General features: G+C 41.7%; 2 protein-coding genes across 7 annotated transcripts in view; one reads left to right on the top strand and one right to left on the bottom strand.

Annotated features, from left to right (window-relative positions):
• NUDT2 (nudix hydrolase 2) overlaps window positions 1-19,004 on the top strand; it is a 101,324-nt gene that overhangs the window by 12,486 nt on the left and 69,834 nt on the right. The window lies entirely within an intron of this gene.
• KIF24 (kinesin family member 24) overlaps window positions 1-19,004 on the bottom strand; it is a 79,064-nt gene that overhangs the window by 3,244 nt on the left and 56,816 nt on the right. For all 6 annotated transcript variants that reach the window (XM_072728080.1, XM_072728077.1, XM_026008962.2 and 3 more), the window contains exons 7-11: window positions 15,611-15,732; window positions 14,697-14,802; window positions 9,764-9,835; window positions 7,339-7,448; window positions 696-2,933 (exon numbers count right to left, since the gene is read on the bottom strand). In XM_072728080.1, coding sequence (XP_072584181.1) covers window positions 696-2,933; window positions 7,339-7,448; window positions 9,764-9,835; window positions 14,697-14,802; window positions 15,611-15,732 — 2,648 coding nt within the window. The remainder of the gene's footprint in view (window positions 1-695; window positions 2,934-7,338; window positions 7,449-9,763; window positions 9,836-14,696; window positions 14,803-15,610; window positions 15,733-19,004) is intronic.

The raw sequence follows: 19,004 nt of genomic DNA, 5'->3' as shown, positions 1-19,004 counted from the left end.
GCTAGAAACTGGAGGATCTGACTTTTGTCAGACCCTACTGATAGTCTCCTGGGACAGGTGGGCGCTTCACCTATGCATCCCTGCAAGTCCTTCTCTTTGTCCACGGCCTGGCCTGAGCCCCAGTGAGCAGCAGGTACACAGCTGGCCTAGACCTTAGGAGCCCTAGCAAAAGCTGTAGCCTCTCTTCCCATATACCCACTATCTCCCCGGCATCTCATGCTAAGGGACCCTGCTGGATCTGACTTTCTCTATACTTTCTCTTTGCTGCACTATCCAAAGCATCCTTTGGGGAAAGCAGCACAAATCACCAGTCCCTGTTCTTGACCTTTGCCATCCTGGAAGGTGCCCACCTTGCCTTGGTTCTGAGGGCACCAGGCTGCACCTGGTGTGCCTCTGGGCAGCCCTTCCAGGAACACAGACCCAACAGAATGAAGAGGATTCCGATCTCACCACAGGTCATAGGCTTGCTGAAGGGGACAGATCCTCCCTTTTCTCACTTAAGTCCGAGCTTTCCCAGACTCGGAGTCACCCACCCTGGCAAACCTGCTTCCTCAAAAAGCTAGAGAAAAGCCTCTTAGTTTTAGTATATCTCTGACACTGAACCAGTGGTAGTCATTCCCAGAAGAGACATATGTTAGGCTGGGGTGGAAAGGGGTGCCAAAGGGGCTCAAGTCTTGGGGAGAATTCCAACTTACTGTGCATGCCCCAGGGTGAGCTGATGGAGCGTCCCTGTAGTCTTTGGAGAGCAGCCAGGGACCAAGGGAGAGCCTGGCCTTGCTAAGCACCTTGGGATTGGCCTGTATTTGAGCCACATGATGTCTCTGTTGTAGCAGGGCAACTTGATGGGGTCTCTGGACAAACTTACTAGCTCCTGCCAACCAAGTCCTGTTGGATGTTTTCTTTCCTGGGCCCACGGCTGGTCAGCCATATCATTACTTTCTGTTTGTGGGGTGAGTATAGTTGCAGGGCGGGGTCCTCCAGTATGTATGGTGAAGGGCTTTCCTGGGAAATCCTGGAAACTGCTCAGCTCTGTTGCCTCAGCATCAGCATCATACTGCTGGCTACCCATCTGTTCTTGGGAGGAGAGTGCAGTCTCTCTGCTCTGGCTGACCTCCTCTAGGTCAGCCTCACTGAAGGGCAGCTTGTCAGGTGGGTGCTGACGGATGGGTGATGGAGACAGAGCTGGAAGACTGCCACCAGGCTTATTGTCAGGGGGAGATGATGAGAGCCACAAGTGCCCAGTTGCCAAAGACACTGGTAGGAGTGCCTTTTGATCATCAGATGACATTGTGTGGCCCATAGGTGGGCCCTCTGCTGCTTCTAGACTGTGAGCAGTCTCATCCTGGGCCAGCTGCTCCGAGGGAAGAGGGCCCTCATCGTCTGTGTTCTCTAGGAGGGACACAGTGAGGGGAGCCATCAGTCCAGAAGCACATTCAGAGCACGTGCCTGATTCCCCTCTATGGTCTTCTTGGTAAGGGTAACCATTTTTTAGTGTTTTGGTCACCAGAGTTGGGCTGTCTTGTCCATCTTCTCTAAGAGGTGTGCTGACCGTATCTCTTTGGTCTGCAGCTCCTTGAACTGCACCATGGGATAGTGACAAAGGGAAGCCATCTTCCTCCAGGTATAGTGAACTAACCTCAGCCTGCTCAGGAACCTCACTTCTGAAAGCATTCTGTCTGAGATCAGAGGCTGGGCCACCGTCTCTTTTTTGGCCATGTACAAAGTCTATCTGTGAGCAGTAAGGCTTCTCTGCCAAGTTGTCTCTGGGAGAAAGACCCAAGGAGGTAGATTCCTCCTCTCTGCTCCAGTCCAAGGGCACTTTACTTGGGCTGAGGCCATGACCGAGTGCTGCTCTTCTATGGTTTGTGGGGTCCCTGGAGTACATCCAGTTTCCAGTTAGGCCCTTTTCATCACCATCTGTCCTGGGGTTAAAAAGCAGACTCTGCTGCCTTTCGGCCACCTGCTCCTCAGGGCCTTGCTCCCTCTGATGAAGGAAGAATGAGCCCTCGCTATCCTCTAGGGTGCTTCTCTGCTCTGTGGTCCTCTGACTGGAGACATGTGAAAAAGAATCTTCACTGAAATCGCTGTCATCGAGGTCCTCGGCTTGGGCTCCATCCTGGCTCTCAGAATAACAGCAGAAGGGAGGAGGGGTCTCAGTCTGGAGCTGCCCCTCTAGGGGCCTGTACTGGCATAAAAACCGTTCCAGTGGTTGGTACTTTAACTTTTGCTGGAGGAGAGGTGGCTGCTGGAACTGCTGGTGATAAAAGCGCAAGTGTTCCTCCCTCTCCTTTTGATGTGGAGGGATGTTTGTCCAAGTTTCAGAGGCAGACCTGGCAGGTGTACTCCCCTGGCTGCCCTGATTGTGTTCTGCTGAGTGCTGGAGCCTGCCAGAAGAGAGCTCGGCTGGTGACACTAGCTGCTTCTGCACAGGCCGCACAGTCTGCCCTGGCTTGCACTTGGAGGGCAGCTTACTATGTGCTGGGGCTTCTCCTGGGCCAGGGGCCCTGCTTTCCCACCTGCGGGCAGTTTTGTTGCCCATTTGATTTTTCTCAGAGCATAATGACACAGACTCTTCTGCCCTTTTTCTGGCTAAATGTCCAGACCGTGTAGCTCCTCTGGCAGGGCTAGTTTGAATGCCCCACTCTTGGGGAAGACTCCTTCTGGATCCACCCCTTTTACCGGGAACTTTAGGTACAGGAGCAAAAGGGATGTTGGGTGGGTGGCTGGCCAGAGGATGGGCTTTCCCTCTCATAGAACCAGGAGATGCTGTGAATGTCTGCTGAAGTCCCAGCTTGACCTTTTTGGGAGAACACTTGTCCCCTGGCAGGGCCATAGGGGAGCTCTGAATTCGTTTTGGAGAAGAATTTCCAGAGGTCCGATTTCGACTGGTAGCTGAAGCACAACATTTAATGCCTTTCTTCAGTTCTTTGACCCTGTAAATTACCATTTTATGTTAAATGTATATTCTTGCATGCTCCTTAATTCCTTTCTATACTTTTCAAAAATCAAAGAAAAGTATTACAAAAAAAGATGGTGTAGCCTGTGGATATAACATACCCAACATTATATGATCAGAAGTTCTGGAAATCACCTCAGTCCCATTGGATGGGCCAGGGAAGCTAGTCTCAGAACTGTACTACATCTAGGTAGGGCCCACACGGGCCTTCTTGAAGATGGGCCAACTCAGGAGCCTGATGTCACCTACTACTCCACAGGCAGAGCCCACTTTTCCCACAATCTACCTCCCTTCAGGCTTCTCTAAGAAAATGAGTTCTTCAAACTTGTTGGGTGCTCAGGAAGCAAAACCCTCTGGAAATAAGCAGGCTTATGCTAATTAAAGGAAAAGTGACTTGTCTATTCCTAGTGTTTCTCAACCTTCGCACTAGTGGTATTTGGAGCCAGATAATTCTTTTTTGTAGGGAGCTGTCCTGTGCACTGTGGGATGTTTAGCAGCATCTTTAGCTTCCACCCACTAAATGCCAGTAGCACTTCTCTCTAGTCATGACAATCAAAAATGTCTCCAGACATATACTCTATTTATTCCAAATGGGAATTTTAGAGAGGATGGAAAATCCAGAATTAGGTCTCTGCTAGGATTCCATCGTCAGGATAGTCTCTTAGCTCTGTGATATTTAAAAACACTCTAAGAATTTAGAATTACAAGGTGACATCAAGTAAAAATGTGACTCTCCAGTGGTTTGTAAATTCTTCATTAAAATCCTCTAGGAGGGAGCAGTACTTCTGCCTGGGGGCTCCCATTAAATGTCTCTTCCATTTTTTTTTTTTTTTTTACTTTATTTATTTGTGTGTGTGTGTGTGTGAGAGAGAGAGAGAGAGAGAGAGAGAACATGAGGAGAGAGAGGGGCAGAGGAAGAGTGAGAATCAGGCACCTCACTGAGCAGGGAACTCGATGAGAGGCTCGATCAGGACTCTGGAATCATGACCTGAGCCAAAGGCAGATGCTTAACTGACTCAGCCACCCAGGTGTCCCTCCGTTGTTTTGGTTTTAATCCAATCCTTACTTGTAGTCAAATGACTCCTCTGGCCATTTCTGAAAACCAAGATAATAAGCCTGATACTGAGACTTTTTTTTTTAATATTTTATTTCTTCATGAAAGACACACACACACAGAGAGAGAGAGAGAGAGAGAGAGAGAGAGAGAGAGGCAGAGACACAGGCAGAGGGAGAAGCAGGCTCCATGCAGGGAGCCCGACGTGGGACTCGATCCCGGGTCTCCAGGATCACGCCCTGGGCCAAAGGCAAGTGCTAAACCGCTGAGCCACCCTGGGATCCCCTGATACTGAGACTTGATTTAAATCTTCCCTTTAAGTCTGAGAGCCAAGGCAGGCAGGTAACATAGCTAAGCAAAGAGATGTAGGATGTGACTAAAGACACATGTGGGGACGCCTGGGTGGCTCAGCGGTTGAGCATCTGCCTTTGGCTCAGGGCATGATCCCGGTCCCAGGATCAAGTCCCACATTGGGCTCCCCGTGAGGAGTCTGCTTCTCCTCTGTCTTATTCTCTCATGAATAAATACAGACATACAGAGAGAGGCAGAGACACAGAGAGAGGGAGAAGCAGGCTCCATGCAGGGAGCCCGACATGGGACTCGATCCTGGGTCTCCAGGATCAGGCCCTGGACCGAAGGCAGCGCTAAACCGCTGAGCCACCTGGGGTGCCCTAAAATCTTAAAAAAAAAGAAAAAGAAAAAGAAAGAAAGACACATATATCCCACAGGCCGTTGTTTAGGTGTTGCAGTAGGGCATACATACAAGGAAATGAGCTGAGAGGTGCCACAGTAAGTCTAGACGGTTCCAAGTTACTTCTTGTTATAAAAATCTTAACTATTTTAGTTTCATTAAGAGAGAAATACCAAAACTTCTCCCTAGGAGTCACAGTAAATAATTCTAGAAAGCTGAGTGCCAGAAGGAATCCTACAGGTAATTTGGTCATTGATGCTAAATGCTTTCAATATACTCTCCCTGTCCCCAAAATCACTCCTATCACTGAGCTCTTCTGATAGATGTATACCTATTAGGGGTCTAGCTGGAACTTTATCTCTGGAGTCCTTAGCAACATTCTTCTAGTATAGAGAAAGAAGAAATTTTAAATCAGAAATTTTTAAATAAGCAATAAAATCATTGGTATGTATATAGATTATTACCTAAATTTCATTAGGTCTCATTTAAGCACATAAAACAAATGGCTTTCATTCATTTTTAATAATTTATTAGACCGCTTCAAATTGGAAAAGATTTCTATTATACTTTTTCTGTTCTTTTTAAAGTCAAACTTATGTCGCATAATTTCTCAATTATACTTAATACTTCTCCTATGAGAAAGGGTTATTTTCATCTTCCTTTACTGAGGCACTAAGAGAGATGTCTTGTTCTCTGCTCTTAATGATGAAGTTCTTACTCTAAGCAACTGGTAACAATGTCTGTGATTTTGGTGAGTGGGTGGGGTTATGAGAAAAGATTGGTTTACTATTAACTGTTGAAGCTGGGTGATGGATACATGGGGGTAAAAAATTTCAAGCCATATTGGTTTTCTGGAAACAAGGTTGGATCATTTCATATCTTCTATCTGATTTCAGTTCATGAAGTAGCCTTTTTTCTAGATTTGAGACAGACAGTGAGAGAGAGCGTGTGAGAAGGGGGAGGGGCAGAAGGAGAGGGAAAGATAATCTCAAGCAGATTCCAAGCTGAGTGCAGAGCTGAACTCCGGGCTCTGTCTCATAACCCTGAGATCATGACCCGAGCCAAAGCCAAGAGTCAGATGCTTAACCCTGTGAAGTAGAGCCTTTCTTCTAGCAGTACTAGTGTGCAGTACTAAAATATTACTAATTTTAAAAAGATTTTATTTATTCATGGGAGACCCAGAGAGAGAGAGACAGAGACACAGGCAAAGGGAGAAGCAGGAGCCACTCAGGCGTCCCTTACTATATCTTAAATTAACACATACTGAATGGTAACTATGTACCTGGCATGGTACTAAGTCCTTCATGACATATTATCCTCACTGATTCCATGTAACTGTTGTATGAGGTAGATGCTAATAATATTATCCTGTCAGATAAAACTGGAGCTCAAAACTTTTGCCCCAGACCACTCAGCTATTTCATGGCAGAAGCAGACTACTAGCCCAGATAGTCTCGACTCCAGAGCCCACTCTTAACTACTTTGTAAAGTCTCTCACCCAGGAAGAGCTCCTCCTTTCATTCACAAATATTTATTGTGCATCTAGGTACTAAGTACTATCTGGGTAGTAGATACAGTAGAGAAAGAGATAAGGTTTCCTGTTTTCATGAAGCTTAAATGATAGCTCATTTTCCTTCCCAGTGAATTTCATAAAATGCCATAGATACTAAAGATTTTTTTTTTTATACTAAAGATTTTTAACAGTAGTTAAAAAGCAGGTTTCCTTCAAATAGTTTGTTAATCTTGGAGACAGCTTCTGGGAAACCACAGAGAAGGATGTAAGTTAGATAGGACCAGGCAGCAAAGCAGCCAGAGTAAAGGATGGAAATGATAGCAACTTCACCCATGGTAGGAAACCTATGTGACCACAATAAGAGATAGGGAGAGGGGCAGGGACCCTGGCAGATACCAGAGTCACCCCAGAAAGAGCCCTGACCATATAGTCACCATATAGTTAGAGTGCTAGTGTTAACCCTAATTCTCAGGGAGCCCATTTAAAGTTCCTGCCCTTCTGTGGGTTCAGTTTATTCTTCTGTAACATGTCATGTCTTGGGTGATCTCTTCTGGACCTACATAACTCTAAGTGCCTCTGCCTTGACAAGTAACATGTACTTTATCCCTTATGATTAGGGCTGAGGCTAGCAGGTAGAAAACCTTGAGCCTTCTGCTCCAAAGAAATATTTCATTTCCTACCAGCCATTTATTTATTTATTTTAAAAGATTTTATTTATTTATTCATGAGGGACAGAGAGGCAGAACATAGGCAGAGGGAGAAGCAGGATCCCCGGAGGGAGCTTGATGCAGGACTTGATCCCAGGACCCTGGGATCCCAACCTGAGCCAAAGGTAGATGCTCAACCACTGAGCCACCTAGGTGCCCCTCCCACTAGCCATTTATAAGTCACTGGTGGAGTTCTCTCCTGAAGTAGGGAACATATCCCCTTTCTCTTGTCACTTTCACACTTGTAGAATGGCAAGATCTACCAGGGCACATTGCTCAAATGACCAACTGCACATTCTCCTGGTACTAGGATCACTGCCTTAGGAACAGACTTCGGGAGCTCAAGATCAGATCCCCAGGTGTGTATGAAACACACACAAACACACACACACGACCTGCTACCTAAGAGTGACTCACCGGTCAGCGTAACGCAAGGTATTCAGAGTATGTTCGGTGGCCACATGGCTTGGTGAGATGTTGGCAATCATGCATGTTTTGGCATCACCAATGAAAGAATCCCTCAGGACCTGTCCAAAATAGAAGGCCAGGTTAATTAAATCAGTTAACAAAGGGCATATTGACTACTTATTATGTGTAGGACACTGGGTCATAGCTCCCCTCCCCCTTATAAAAAGGCAATTTACAAAGAAGAAATACAAATGATCAAAAATACACAAAAAAGGTACTCACGTCACCACCAATAAAAGAAATACAAACAAACCGGTAAGAATACTAATATTTTTCACCCATAGATTAAGACTCATGATACCCTGCCCTGGTGAGGGTTTAGGGAAATTGGCATTTTTTCTACATTGCTATACTATTCATGTAGCATGTACCCTGAAACGGTATAAGTTTTTGAGAAGGTGGCTTGGCAATATGTATAAAAACGAGCACACTCCCAGACCATTATCCTAAAAAGAATTGCTCAGTTGACGAAAAAAAAAAAAAAAGTATACATAGGATATGCATTACAACATTATAATAAAATTAGAAAATCTAGGAGTCAAAAAAAAAAAAATCTAGGAGTCTATAAATAGGGAACAGACTAAATTATTAACTGATTACAATACAACCATTAAAATAATTATGTATATCTGTACTTAGGTACACGGAAAAACCTAAAACTTATCTTTCAGTGAAAAGGCATATGATTCCATAACTTTCTAAGTAGATCTATGTGTAGATATGTGGGCAGCATTCCAGAGAAATGTCTGGAAGGATAGTCACCAAAATGTAGCAGTGATTATTACTGAGAGGTGGGATTTTCAGGTACCTTTTGCCATCTTCTTTGTACTTGTATATACTGCTTGAGTTATTAAACAATCTCTATACCTAACATGGGACTTGAATCCACAACTCCGAGATCGAGAGTCACATGCCCCACCAACTGAGCCAGCCAAGTGCCCCCAAATTATTATTTTTTTTTAAGTTTTCAGTTTTTAAGTTATTATTATTTTTAAAAATATTATTATTTTATTATTAAAAATGAATTATTATTCATTTTAAAATGAAATTATTATTTAATTTATTTATTTTAAAAATGAAATTGGAACACGTTTTCTGGGGATGGTAAATTTGTTTTGTTTTATTTTTTTTTTAAAGATTTTATTTATTTATTTGAGAGAGGGGCAGAGACACAGGCAGAGAGACAAGCAGGCTCCATACAGAGAGCCCGACATGGAACTCGATCCCGGAACTCCAGGATCACGCCCTGAGCCAAAGGCAGATGCTCAACCAATGAGCCACCCAGGCATCCCGGTAAACTTGTTTTAAAAAATAACAGAGCCAATGTCAGAATCAGGACTAACCACCTATAAAGAAGGGTTTCCTAAGTCTTTGGTTGAAATCATGTTTGAGAAGAAAGAATCTAACCCACAGATCACTAGTTCTGACAAATGAGGAGTTATATTATAGGTTCCGCCCCAGGCCCTATGGGGCCATTAAGGTTAGCTGCACAGAGAACCTTACCCAAAATACAAAGATCCTCACCTAGACTGCCCTCTACTCTAGTCTGTCCTCTACTGAGTGTAGGAGTTGGTGTAGAAAGGAATCAGGGACACTCATAACTGCCTTCACAGCAGTCTGTATGTAAGTAGTCTCCATGGGCCACTGTTCTGTAGCCAATACTTACTGGCATTTTCCATTAACTAAGAAGCATAGTTTCATGACAGAAAAATGGAGGAAAAAAATTACCTAGTTTTACCACTCAGAATAACTGGTTAACATAGGCATAATTAGTGTGTGTGTGTTTCATATTTTTAAACTATAGATCTTGGTCATCTTTCCTATTAGTACAAGTCAAAAATCTATCTCATCTGGGGTGCCTGGCTAGCTCAGTAGAATACATGATTCTTGATCTCAGGGTTTTAAGTCTGAACCCCATGTTGGGTGTAGAGATTACTTAAAAATAACATTTTAAAAAAACAAGTAAAAAATAAATTTAAAAAAATTTAAAAATCTATCTCATTCATCTAACTCCAGCCATTATTTTTTGTCTTGAAACACTAGTCTTAAAGCTAAGAAAATATTACAGCTCAGAGACTCTACTAAATAAAAAATGTTATCTTTATATTAAAAATAAGCAGAAAGCTGTTGGGTGATGACCAGAAGTGCACTGCTGTCCTGTGAAAGCCCAGCTGCCTCATACTGCAGGCATCTCTGCCTAAGGATGCCCATCTGCCTACAATGAGCTCCTGGAAAGAATATGACTCTTTACTTCTCCCCACACCCCCAAGCTTAACATCATGCCTGCTAGCAGTGGATGCTTTGCTGAATGAATGAATGAATGCAAGAACAAATGAATAAACAGAACAAACTCAAAGCTCACTTTTAACTTTACCTGAGTTAATTTGCTTTGCCTGAAGGGAGTGTGGGTGTGTTCCTGATCCAGTGCTCGGATACATTCCTTCAGCTGCAAAGTGGTATATTAACAATAAGCATTGGATTAAATGTCACATGCAAAGAGAAAGTAACAGATTAGACTTTTCTTTTTTTTTTTTTTTTTTTTTTAAGATTTTATTTATTCATGAGAGAGAGAGAGAGAGAGAGAGAGAGGCAGAGACATAGGCAAAGAGAGAAGCAGGTTTCCTACGGGGAGCCCGATGCAGGAATCAATCCCAGGACCCTGGGATCACACCCTGAGCTGAAGGTAGACGCTTAACTGCTGAGCAACCCAGGTGTCCCATGGATCAGATTTTTCTTGAATAAGCCATACTCAGACAATCCTCCATAAGGAAGTCAAAATGCCCTGGTAGTTTCTGGTCTAACAAGAAAAATCAAGCTAGACCGGTAAACATCCTGAGCTACCTGTATCTAGTTAAGGACCTCCTATCCTAAGGCTATGATCTTAGAATCCCAGGTCTCCAGGATCACGCCCTGGACTGAAGGCAGCACTAAACCGCTTATACCCACTGGGGCTGCCCTGATTTTTTTTTTTTTTTTTAAGATTTTTTTCATTTATTTGACAAAGACAGAGTGTAGAAGCAGGTGGAGTGGCAGGCAGAGGGAGACGGAGAAGCAGGCTTCCTGCCGAGCAGAGAATCCCCTAGGACTCCGGGATCATGAACTGAGCTGAAAGCAGACACTTAACCACTGAGCCACCCAGGTGCCTCAGATATCTGCATAGTTTCAAAGTATCTTCCCATAAGATATTTATTAATTATAAAGAGAAAATGGTAACATTACGGTGGAGAAACCTAGCACAAACCACCTAAGTGGTCAAAGTTAACATCACCAGTAATAAGACCTATTGACTTCATATACTACCTGATATGATTCACCGAGAAGGGTACAGTTTTTGTGGTGTTCTTGCTAAAAATTCTTCACCTCAATCTAATCATGAGAAAACATCAGAGAAACCCAAATTCACAGACAATCCACACACACAAAAAAACAGGCCAGCACTTTTCAAAGGTGTTAACGTCACAGATGACAAAAACTGAGGAGACTATGAAGACATGACAACTAAATGTAACAGAGGATGCTAGACCCAAAAAAGGACATTAGTGGAACTATTGGTAAAATTCAAACAAGGTCTGTAGATTAGTTAATAGTATTATACCAATGTTGTTGCTGTTGTTGTTTTGGTATTATACGAATGTTCATCTCCTGGTTTAGATCATTTTATTATAGTTATGCAAGATATTAATATTATGGAAGCTGGGTGAAGGAATGCTGAGTATTTACTTTTGCAACTTTTTGTATATCTAAAATTACTCAAAAGATGAAAAAGTAAAAATAGATAATGATTGTCTTTCTCACCTCTCTCAGTCTCCCAATTTATTCCTTGTGAGGCCTGGAAATAAAGTGCCAGCTGGAGACTTCAGTTCTGATCAAAAGGACTTAAATAATACGGAGGGGCACAGGCAGTACTATGTAGTAGCAAAACAGAACAAGGCAGGCCTCTATATATAGCCAAGTGGATCGTGCTAGGGTAGTGTTAGGTGAGAAGAGCAAAGTGTTGACACTGAGCTATCCTTTTCTTCTGAGGTGAATACAAAAATATATATAGGTAGAAAAATGGTTATCTAAGGGGAGGGAGGTAATAGAATTGAGGGGACAGGGATGGTCACTAGATTTCCCTTAATATGGCTTTTTCTACAATTTTTTACTTTAACTGGATTTGAAATTTGTGAGTGTAAACACCTAGAAAAGATTTCAAGTGACTGTACAACACAATACTGTGACTATATATCCCAAATGGGGATACAACCTAAGGGTGAAAAGGAAACTGCAAAGAAATATTCATCTGAATTCAGTAATCATATTATGAGAAATATCAACATTATTTTGAAATACACAGATAGTGAAATAGAGCAAATAAATTAATGTTGTTAGGAACTAAGAATTCTAGCAGAAAAGGGATACAAATAGAAATTCAAAAAAGTTAACCAAAAACCTTGTAATCTTAATTTTGAATTAATTTATTAGTATGAATCCCTGATGTATTTTCCTCTTTCAAAAAAAGAAACTCTATTTCCTAGCTCTGTCTGACAAAAAGGGGGAGAAGCACGGACTAGCCCAGTGCTAGTAAGCACCCCTAGCATCCCTAAATGGTCTCTAAATGCCATTTTTTTTTAAATTTTTATTTACTTATGATAGTCACAGAGAGAGAGAGAGAGAGAGGCAGAGACACAGGCAGAGGGAGAAGCAGGCTCCATGCACCGGGAGCCCGACGCGGGACTCGATCCCGGGTCTCCAGGATCGCGCCCTGGGCCAAAGGCAGGCGCCAAACCGCTGTGCCACCCAGGGATCCCCTCTAAATGCCATTTTCTTCTAAAACCAAGGCTTGTTGAAGAATTGACTGATTCAAGGTCCGGGGAAGGAAAAGTACAAGATGAGCCTGGAACATCCTGTCATGCCAGAAAGCTATTAGAGATTAATAGAGTTGGTCAAAAAACCAGAGGAACATACTTGAAAAGGCTCCCACTAGCCAACGATTTATATTGTATTGTATTTATTTGACAGAGAGAGAGAGAGAAAGAGAGAGAGAACACAAGCAGGCAGGCAGCAGGCAGAAGGAAAGGGAGAGGCAGGCTCCTCGAGAAGCAAAGAGCCCAATGCGGGACTCAATCACAAAATTATAGGGATTACAAGATTACTGCTGGGATCATGACCCAAGCTGAAAGCAGATGCTGAACCAACTGAGCCACCCAGGTGCCCTCAAAGATGTGCAATTTAAATAGCAAAAAGAATAATGATTATAATGAGTTTATAATAATACAAAAACAAAACAATAAATAACAAAAAAATTCATTGGCCATGTTTAAGTTACTAGAACACCAAATCATTCTGAAAACTGGTGAGCAAAGACAAAGAATCAAACAAACATTATCTTGTTTCTACTGTATGAATTATATTTTAGGATAATCAGATAGTTGAGGAAAAGTTCTTTCCAGCTAATAAAGAAGGAATATTAGAATGAAAATAATCACCATTTGGAATCCCTATTGAAACAGTAGATCCAGGTGATCTCATCAGTGGCTGGTAATCCCATTTAATGAAAAAGTCTGATAGGAAACTATAATGGAGGAATTACACTGACAACTTTCAAATCTTTAATTTTTAAAAATCACAAAAAGAGACAACCAGACATTCTGCACCTCCTGACGTGTTCCTATAGGAAGTCTAAAAACTAACCATGAATTCTTGCCAAAAGAACAGAACCTCAATCTGATCAAGCTTCTAGAACAGTGCTTTCCCAATATGAATATGTCAGCCAAGTGCAAACTATAATGTGTAATAATAAATTTCTAGTAGCCACATTAAAAAAATGAAATTAATCTTTTTAAAAAAGATTTTATTTGAGAGAGAGAGAGGGAGTGCATGAGTGAGGGGAGAGGCAGAGGTAGAAGCAGACTCCCTGCTGAGCAGGGAGCCCAATGTGGGACTTGAGCCCAGCACCCTGAGATCATGATCTGAGCTGAAGGTAGATGCTTAATTGACTGAGCCAGCCAGGTGCCCCAAAATTAATCTTATTTAAATATTATATAATCTAAAACATCCAAAAACATTGTTTAAAAACCTAGCAAAAAAATTATTTCAGCATGTATTCAGTATGAAATATTAATGAGAAACCTACTTCAAGATCCAGAGTATATCTTACACTTAAGCATCTCTCATTTCAGACGAGCCATATTTGAAGGATTCCTTAGGGGCTACCTACTGTATAGCACAAGTACAGATCTTAACCACTTTACAGAAAACACAGAGGATAGAGTATGATGTTAAAAATCAATATGGGCATGCAGTCAACCTAACCCTGAATGTGGGAAATCTTATAGGACAAGTGACCTAATTTTCTTCAACAAATACATTGATATTAAAAGAGAGAGTACGGAAGAACTGATATGGAATAAAAAAGACTATCAAAAGCAATCCAAGGGTCCTGTTTACAACTTGACTTGAACAAACCAATGGTGAAAAGACATTTATGGGACAACTGGAGAAATGATAAATCTTACTGGATAATAGATAACATTACATACATAATTATTTCTTCTGGTATGATAACGGCATTACAGTTATGTTAAAAAATAAGAGTCCTAATCTCTGAGATAATGAAATATTTGTGGAAGAAATGACGGATGACAGGAGGAGATGCTTTATAATAATTCAACCAGGGGAAGGAAGTGTTGGTTAGATTTTTTACATGTTGAAGCTGGGTGCAACAGCTTCAATATTTGGGAGATCACTATACAATTTATTCTGTGTTTTTATGTTTGAAAAATTAATACAATTTAAAAACTTGATGAGAGAGAGAAAGCTTACCTAAGTTAACTATTCAGCAGCTGCAGAAACATTTTTCTGTTCCTAAGGGACTGACCAGAAGAAGAGAAGGCAGGGACAGAAGAGAAGAGTTGCCTAGAACTGCTGAGAATCTGATTGGGCAGCCTTCATCTCCAACTCTGGAATTCCATTGTCAGATAAGACCATGCCCTTGCTCTGCTGATTCTACCCCACCCCACCTTCACCCACTGTAGCTGCATGAGAAGAGGGGCAAAATCTCTCAAGAAGGATTTTATTATTTTTAAAGATTTTATTTATTTATTCTACAGAGAGAGAGAGAGAGAGAGAGAGAACGTGTGCACAAGCAGGGGGAAGGGCAGAGGAAGAGGGAGAAACAGGCTCTCTGCTTAGCACAGATGCGGAGCCTGATGCAGGGCTCGATTCCAGGACTGGATTATGACCTGAGCTGAAGGCAGAGGCTAAGCCAAATGAGCCACTCAGGCACCCCCAAGAGAATTTTAGTTGAAAGTTTTCAAACAACTTACAGCCAGAAGACTCTGGTTTATTTCTGCGCCTTCCATCTTTGTCTGTCTATCTGAGTCTCTGGCATCTGCTGCTCTTTCACTGCCAGCCAAGTCAATAAAAGAGATCCTAGAGAAAAGACACAGCAGTGATAACTTCTTGGGGGCTTTGGTTTATTTTTACACCAGTCAGCATTTTGGGGCAGCAGGAAGAAATGAACACTGGACCATCCTCTGGAAAGAAAAGACATACTGTCAGCTTTCCCAAAGTATTCTGAGATTTTAATCTGTCAGCTGTTGCTGGTAGACACTTCTGTTGGTGTTAATCTTTTGTGAGAAATTAATAAAATTAATAAAGCATTCTTCCCATAAAGCTAAATGACTACAATGCAAATTACTTAGGTGACCACTTAGACAATTAAAGAGAAACTTTTGTGGGCTGCTTTCCAGCCAAAAAAAAAGAAAAGAAAAGCTAAAAAAAAAAAAAAAAAAAAAAAGACTCATTACTCAGAGGTGAGATAGGCTCATCCATCAGTGTGGCAGAGTTTGCTAAGATAGCACCAGAGAAGCAATGAATGTACTCAATTGTCTTATGGCTTCTTTCAAGAAGGATAGATTAATTTTCTCTCTTTTTTTTTTGGCCTATAAGCTGAGATGCATTTCCTACTATTTCTTTGCTGATACTGTGTTTCACATTAGAAGCAATCAATGTCCCTTTTAATAACTTAGGCTTGACCAACAATAGGTCATTACTTCATGGTTAATCAACTGATGGCACTTTAATACAATGATTTATTTCAGAGCTAACAACTACTCTGTATCTCTGATATTTATTAAAAACTCCATGGTGGCAGAGTGTCCTGTTGTTGATAACACATATTTCAAAGTCACATTAGAGAAAGGCAGACAATGCAATTCCTTGCATATTTCCAGCTTACCTGCCAAATGTCCTCTTGGCTGAATCTTTGATCTGAATTTGAATGATAGCATGGGAGCGGGAGGAGTCTGCATTAACTCCAGTGGCCCCGGTGCTGCGCTCTTTGCTGCCCTTCAGAATCACCTGAAAATAAAATCCATAGGGTGATTTCCCCAAGAAGTAAAGCCCTCCCTTCCCCCTGAGTTGGTTGAGAGCAACAGAGACCAGGCATATGACTGTCAGTACCCTGCAGTATTTTCCTTCTATGTAGAAAGCTGCCTAAACATTAAATCAGACAGAATAAATATCCAACAGCAATACAAACAATGTGGAATACTAACCTTGGGGGAGCACATTCAATAGCTCAAGAGCTAATTTACTTCTTGATCTTATATATTCTTTTTAATATCTTTGATAGATTTAGCCTGACTACAATCTCTAGGGCATGACTTGTCTCCAAGGCAAGGTCCCATAGTACCCATCTATCTTATTAACTAAAGCAAAGGACAGAATCCATGTGCATCATGGAATGATTGATTATAACCACCTGTTCCACCAGGATGCACTCATAAAGAAGGCCAGGCTGAAGAGTGTGAAAATGAAGTCATGAGCTATCACAATTGAAATAAGCCCGTGATTTCCCTTGAGATCAAGTGCCCCTCCAAATAGGAGAAAAGATTAACTTAGGTCCCTCTGGCCCACAGGGAAAGGAGTAGAGGTGAAGCCTCAGGATAGGCCTCTTGTCACTGAAAGTACAGGAAAGCCATATAGGAACATGCTGTCCTGACTTTTTAAAATTATTTTTTATTTTTTTAAGGCTTTCATTTATTCATGAAAGAGGGAGAGAGAGGCACAGACATAGGCAGAGGGAGAAGCAGCCTCCCTGTGGGGAATCTAATGTGGGACTTGATCCCAGGACCCCGGGATCACAACCTGAGCCAAAGGCAGATGCTCAACCACTGAGCCACCCAGGCACCCACTGCTGCCCTGATTTTAGATAGAGGGAGGAATGTTGATTACTGAGAATCAAAAAGGTGAAGAAATATTTGATAGAGGAGTGCCTGGCTGGCTCAGTCAATGGAATGTGTGACTCTTGATCTTGGGGTTGTGAGTTTGTGCTCCACGCTGGGTATAGAGATTACTTAAAAATAAAAAAATCTTTATTAGTATATGTTGAATAAACTCAAAAGGCTGATTTGCAGGGCACCTGGGTGGCTCAGTCGGTTGAGCATCTAACTCCTGGTTTCAGCTCAGGTCACGATCTCAAGGTGGTGGGACTGGGCCCTGGGTGGGTCTCTGCACAGTCTGCTTGAGATTCTCTGTCCCTCCCTCTTTCTCTGCCTCTCTGTTTATACTGTCTCTCTGTATATAAATGAATAAAATCTAAAAAAAAAAAGGGGGGGGGTTGATTTGCTCACAGCTATTGTGGGCAGAACCAAATTCCATATCCAGTACGTCTGACTCCAAAGCTCCTGTGGTTTCCACACTGTCAGGGACTTATGATAAATTTATTTGTTTTCCAGTGAATTAAGGGTAAGGAAGTCCTCAAATCAAAATTTTAATTTATATTATACTGAACATAGCCACAGTTCCCAAATTAAAAGTCTAAAAGCTTCCAGAATCAAACTTCAACAATAGGTCATAAAAACATACAGGTATTTTTTAAAAGTTTAACTAATAATAAGTTCTTGCCTGGTTTAAGCAGTTGTGTTTCTAAAGATTAGCTGTGTATGAGATTTAGTATATGTGCTGCCGAAGCGAGCACTATCTGTGCATGAGATTTAGAATTGTATTTTAGAATCAAATTTAGAATCATATTTTAGATACACTTATTTTGTACATAATCTGCTTAGAGTATCACAAGTATCTGATAACTTTTTTTTTATAAAGAGAAGAACCTGTTAATTTTTAACATTGGATTTTCAACTGCATGGCTAGAATGTTATGCTAATTGGAAATCAGAAGAGTAAGAGCAGTAGTCCCTTAAACCTGCACCTAAGTCCCTTAAACCTAACTAAGCTCAGATGCTGGCTAGGCCATGTAAGGCGTATCTGTAACTGAACCATCTAGTTCAACTGTGCTTCTTCATCATGGCCTCTCTCCTGTCACTCTGACTTCATGGCTTACTTAGACTGTAATGTCATGATTATGTGATGTTCTTTTTATCAAACTTTTATTTCCTTTTTCTCTATTAGAAAAGGAAGATGTGCTTACTGTGGAAAACTTGGAAAATACAGGAAAAGTATCAAGAAGAAAATACATACTTCCCATAGTCCCAGAGTTAACAAGATTCTGGTGTAATTCCTTCTAGTTTTAGGGTTCTCACACCTCTTTTGCTTTGTTTGTTTTTGGTCTCTTACAAGCTCCGTGAAGAGACAGGGGAAATCTTTTAAATTTCTACATTTGTGTAAACAATATGCTTGATAAGGGAATGAACCCAGAGAAGTTAGTGACTTATCCAAGTCACATAGGTCAAATATGGTCAGGCTAGGGATATAAGCCAGGTGCCCTCTGCCACATGTGAGAGTAATGATGCTACTTCTGCTGGGACATAGTGAGAGCTCAGAGGCCTTAAGGCTCTACCTAGCAAAAGGAACTGTGGATACTGAGAAACTCACAGGATGGTTTGTGGTTCACCCCTAGGGGAGTCAAGAAAGGTTGTCTTCTGGGATTCTATTACAGAGTTTTACACTTTGTTTTTCATGCACCTTGTCTACCTTGTCCATCATGATGCACTGGTCACCTGTGAGTATGTCGCAGAAAATCTAACGTGTTGAGGAGTCCTTTCCTGTGTAAATGCCTTTTAGGGAAGGCATGAAAGAATTTCTGTTCTGATCATTTCCTCAGCTTCAGAAACAGCCTGAAATCACCATTCCTTTCAGAAACTATGAAATAAAGCAGCTGAACTCTAAGTAAAAATGACTCAGTTTGTGAAGATCATCAAACTTCTAAGTGACATACAGACTCAGGTGTAGTGGTTAAGGTAGTGAAGTCTGAAGTTAGAATGTCTAGGTTTACGTGACAGCTCTGGCATAGGTTGTGTGAACTTTTGCAATGAGCAAAATTTTACAAGCCACTCAACTTTTCAGAGCCCCAGTTTCTTATCTATAAAGTGATAATCTCATAGGTTACTTATGAGAACTAAAAAAGATTATACAAGATGATACATGTAAAACATTTAGAATCATGACTGGGACATAGTAAATTCTCAATAAATACTCTCTCTTTTTTTTTTTTTAAAGATGTATTTTGGAGAGAGAGAACACAGAGGGGAGGGGCAGAAAGAAACTCAAGCAGACTTCCTGCTGAGCCCCAAGCAGGACTCAATCTCAAGACCCTGAGATCATGACCTGAGCCGAAATCAAGAGCCCAATGTTTAACCAACTGAGCCCACTCAAGCCCCCTCCCCTCACCCA

This window comes from Vulpes vulpes, chromosome 12 (assembly GCF_048418805.1).
Source record: "Vulpes vulpes isolate BD-2025 chromosome 12, VulVul3, whole genome shotgun sequence".
Taxonomy (NCBI): Eukaryota; Metazoa; Chordata; class Mammalia; order Carnivora; family Canidae; genus Vulpes; species Vulpes vulpes.
The sequence above is the reverse complement of the archived record's forward strand: the minus strand, read 5'-3'. Positions and strand labels throughout refer to the sequence as shown.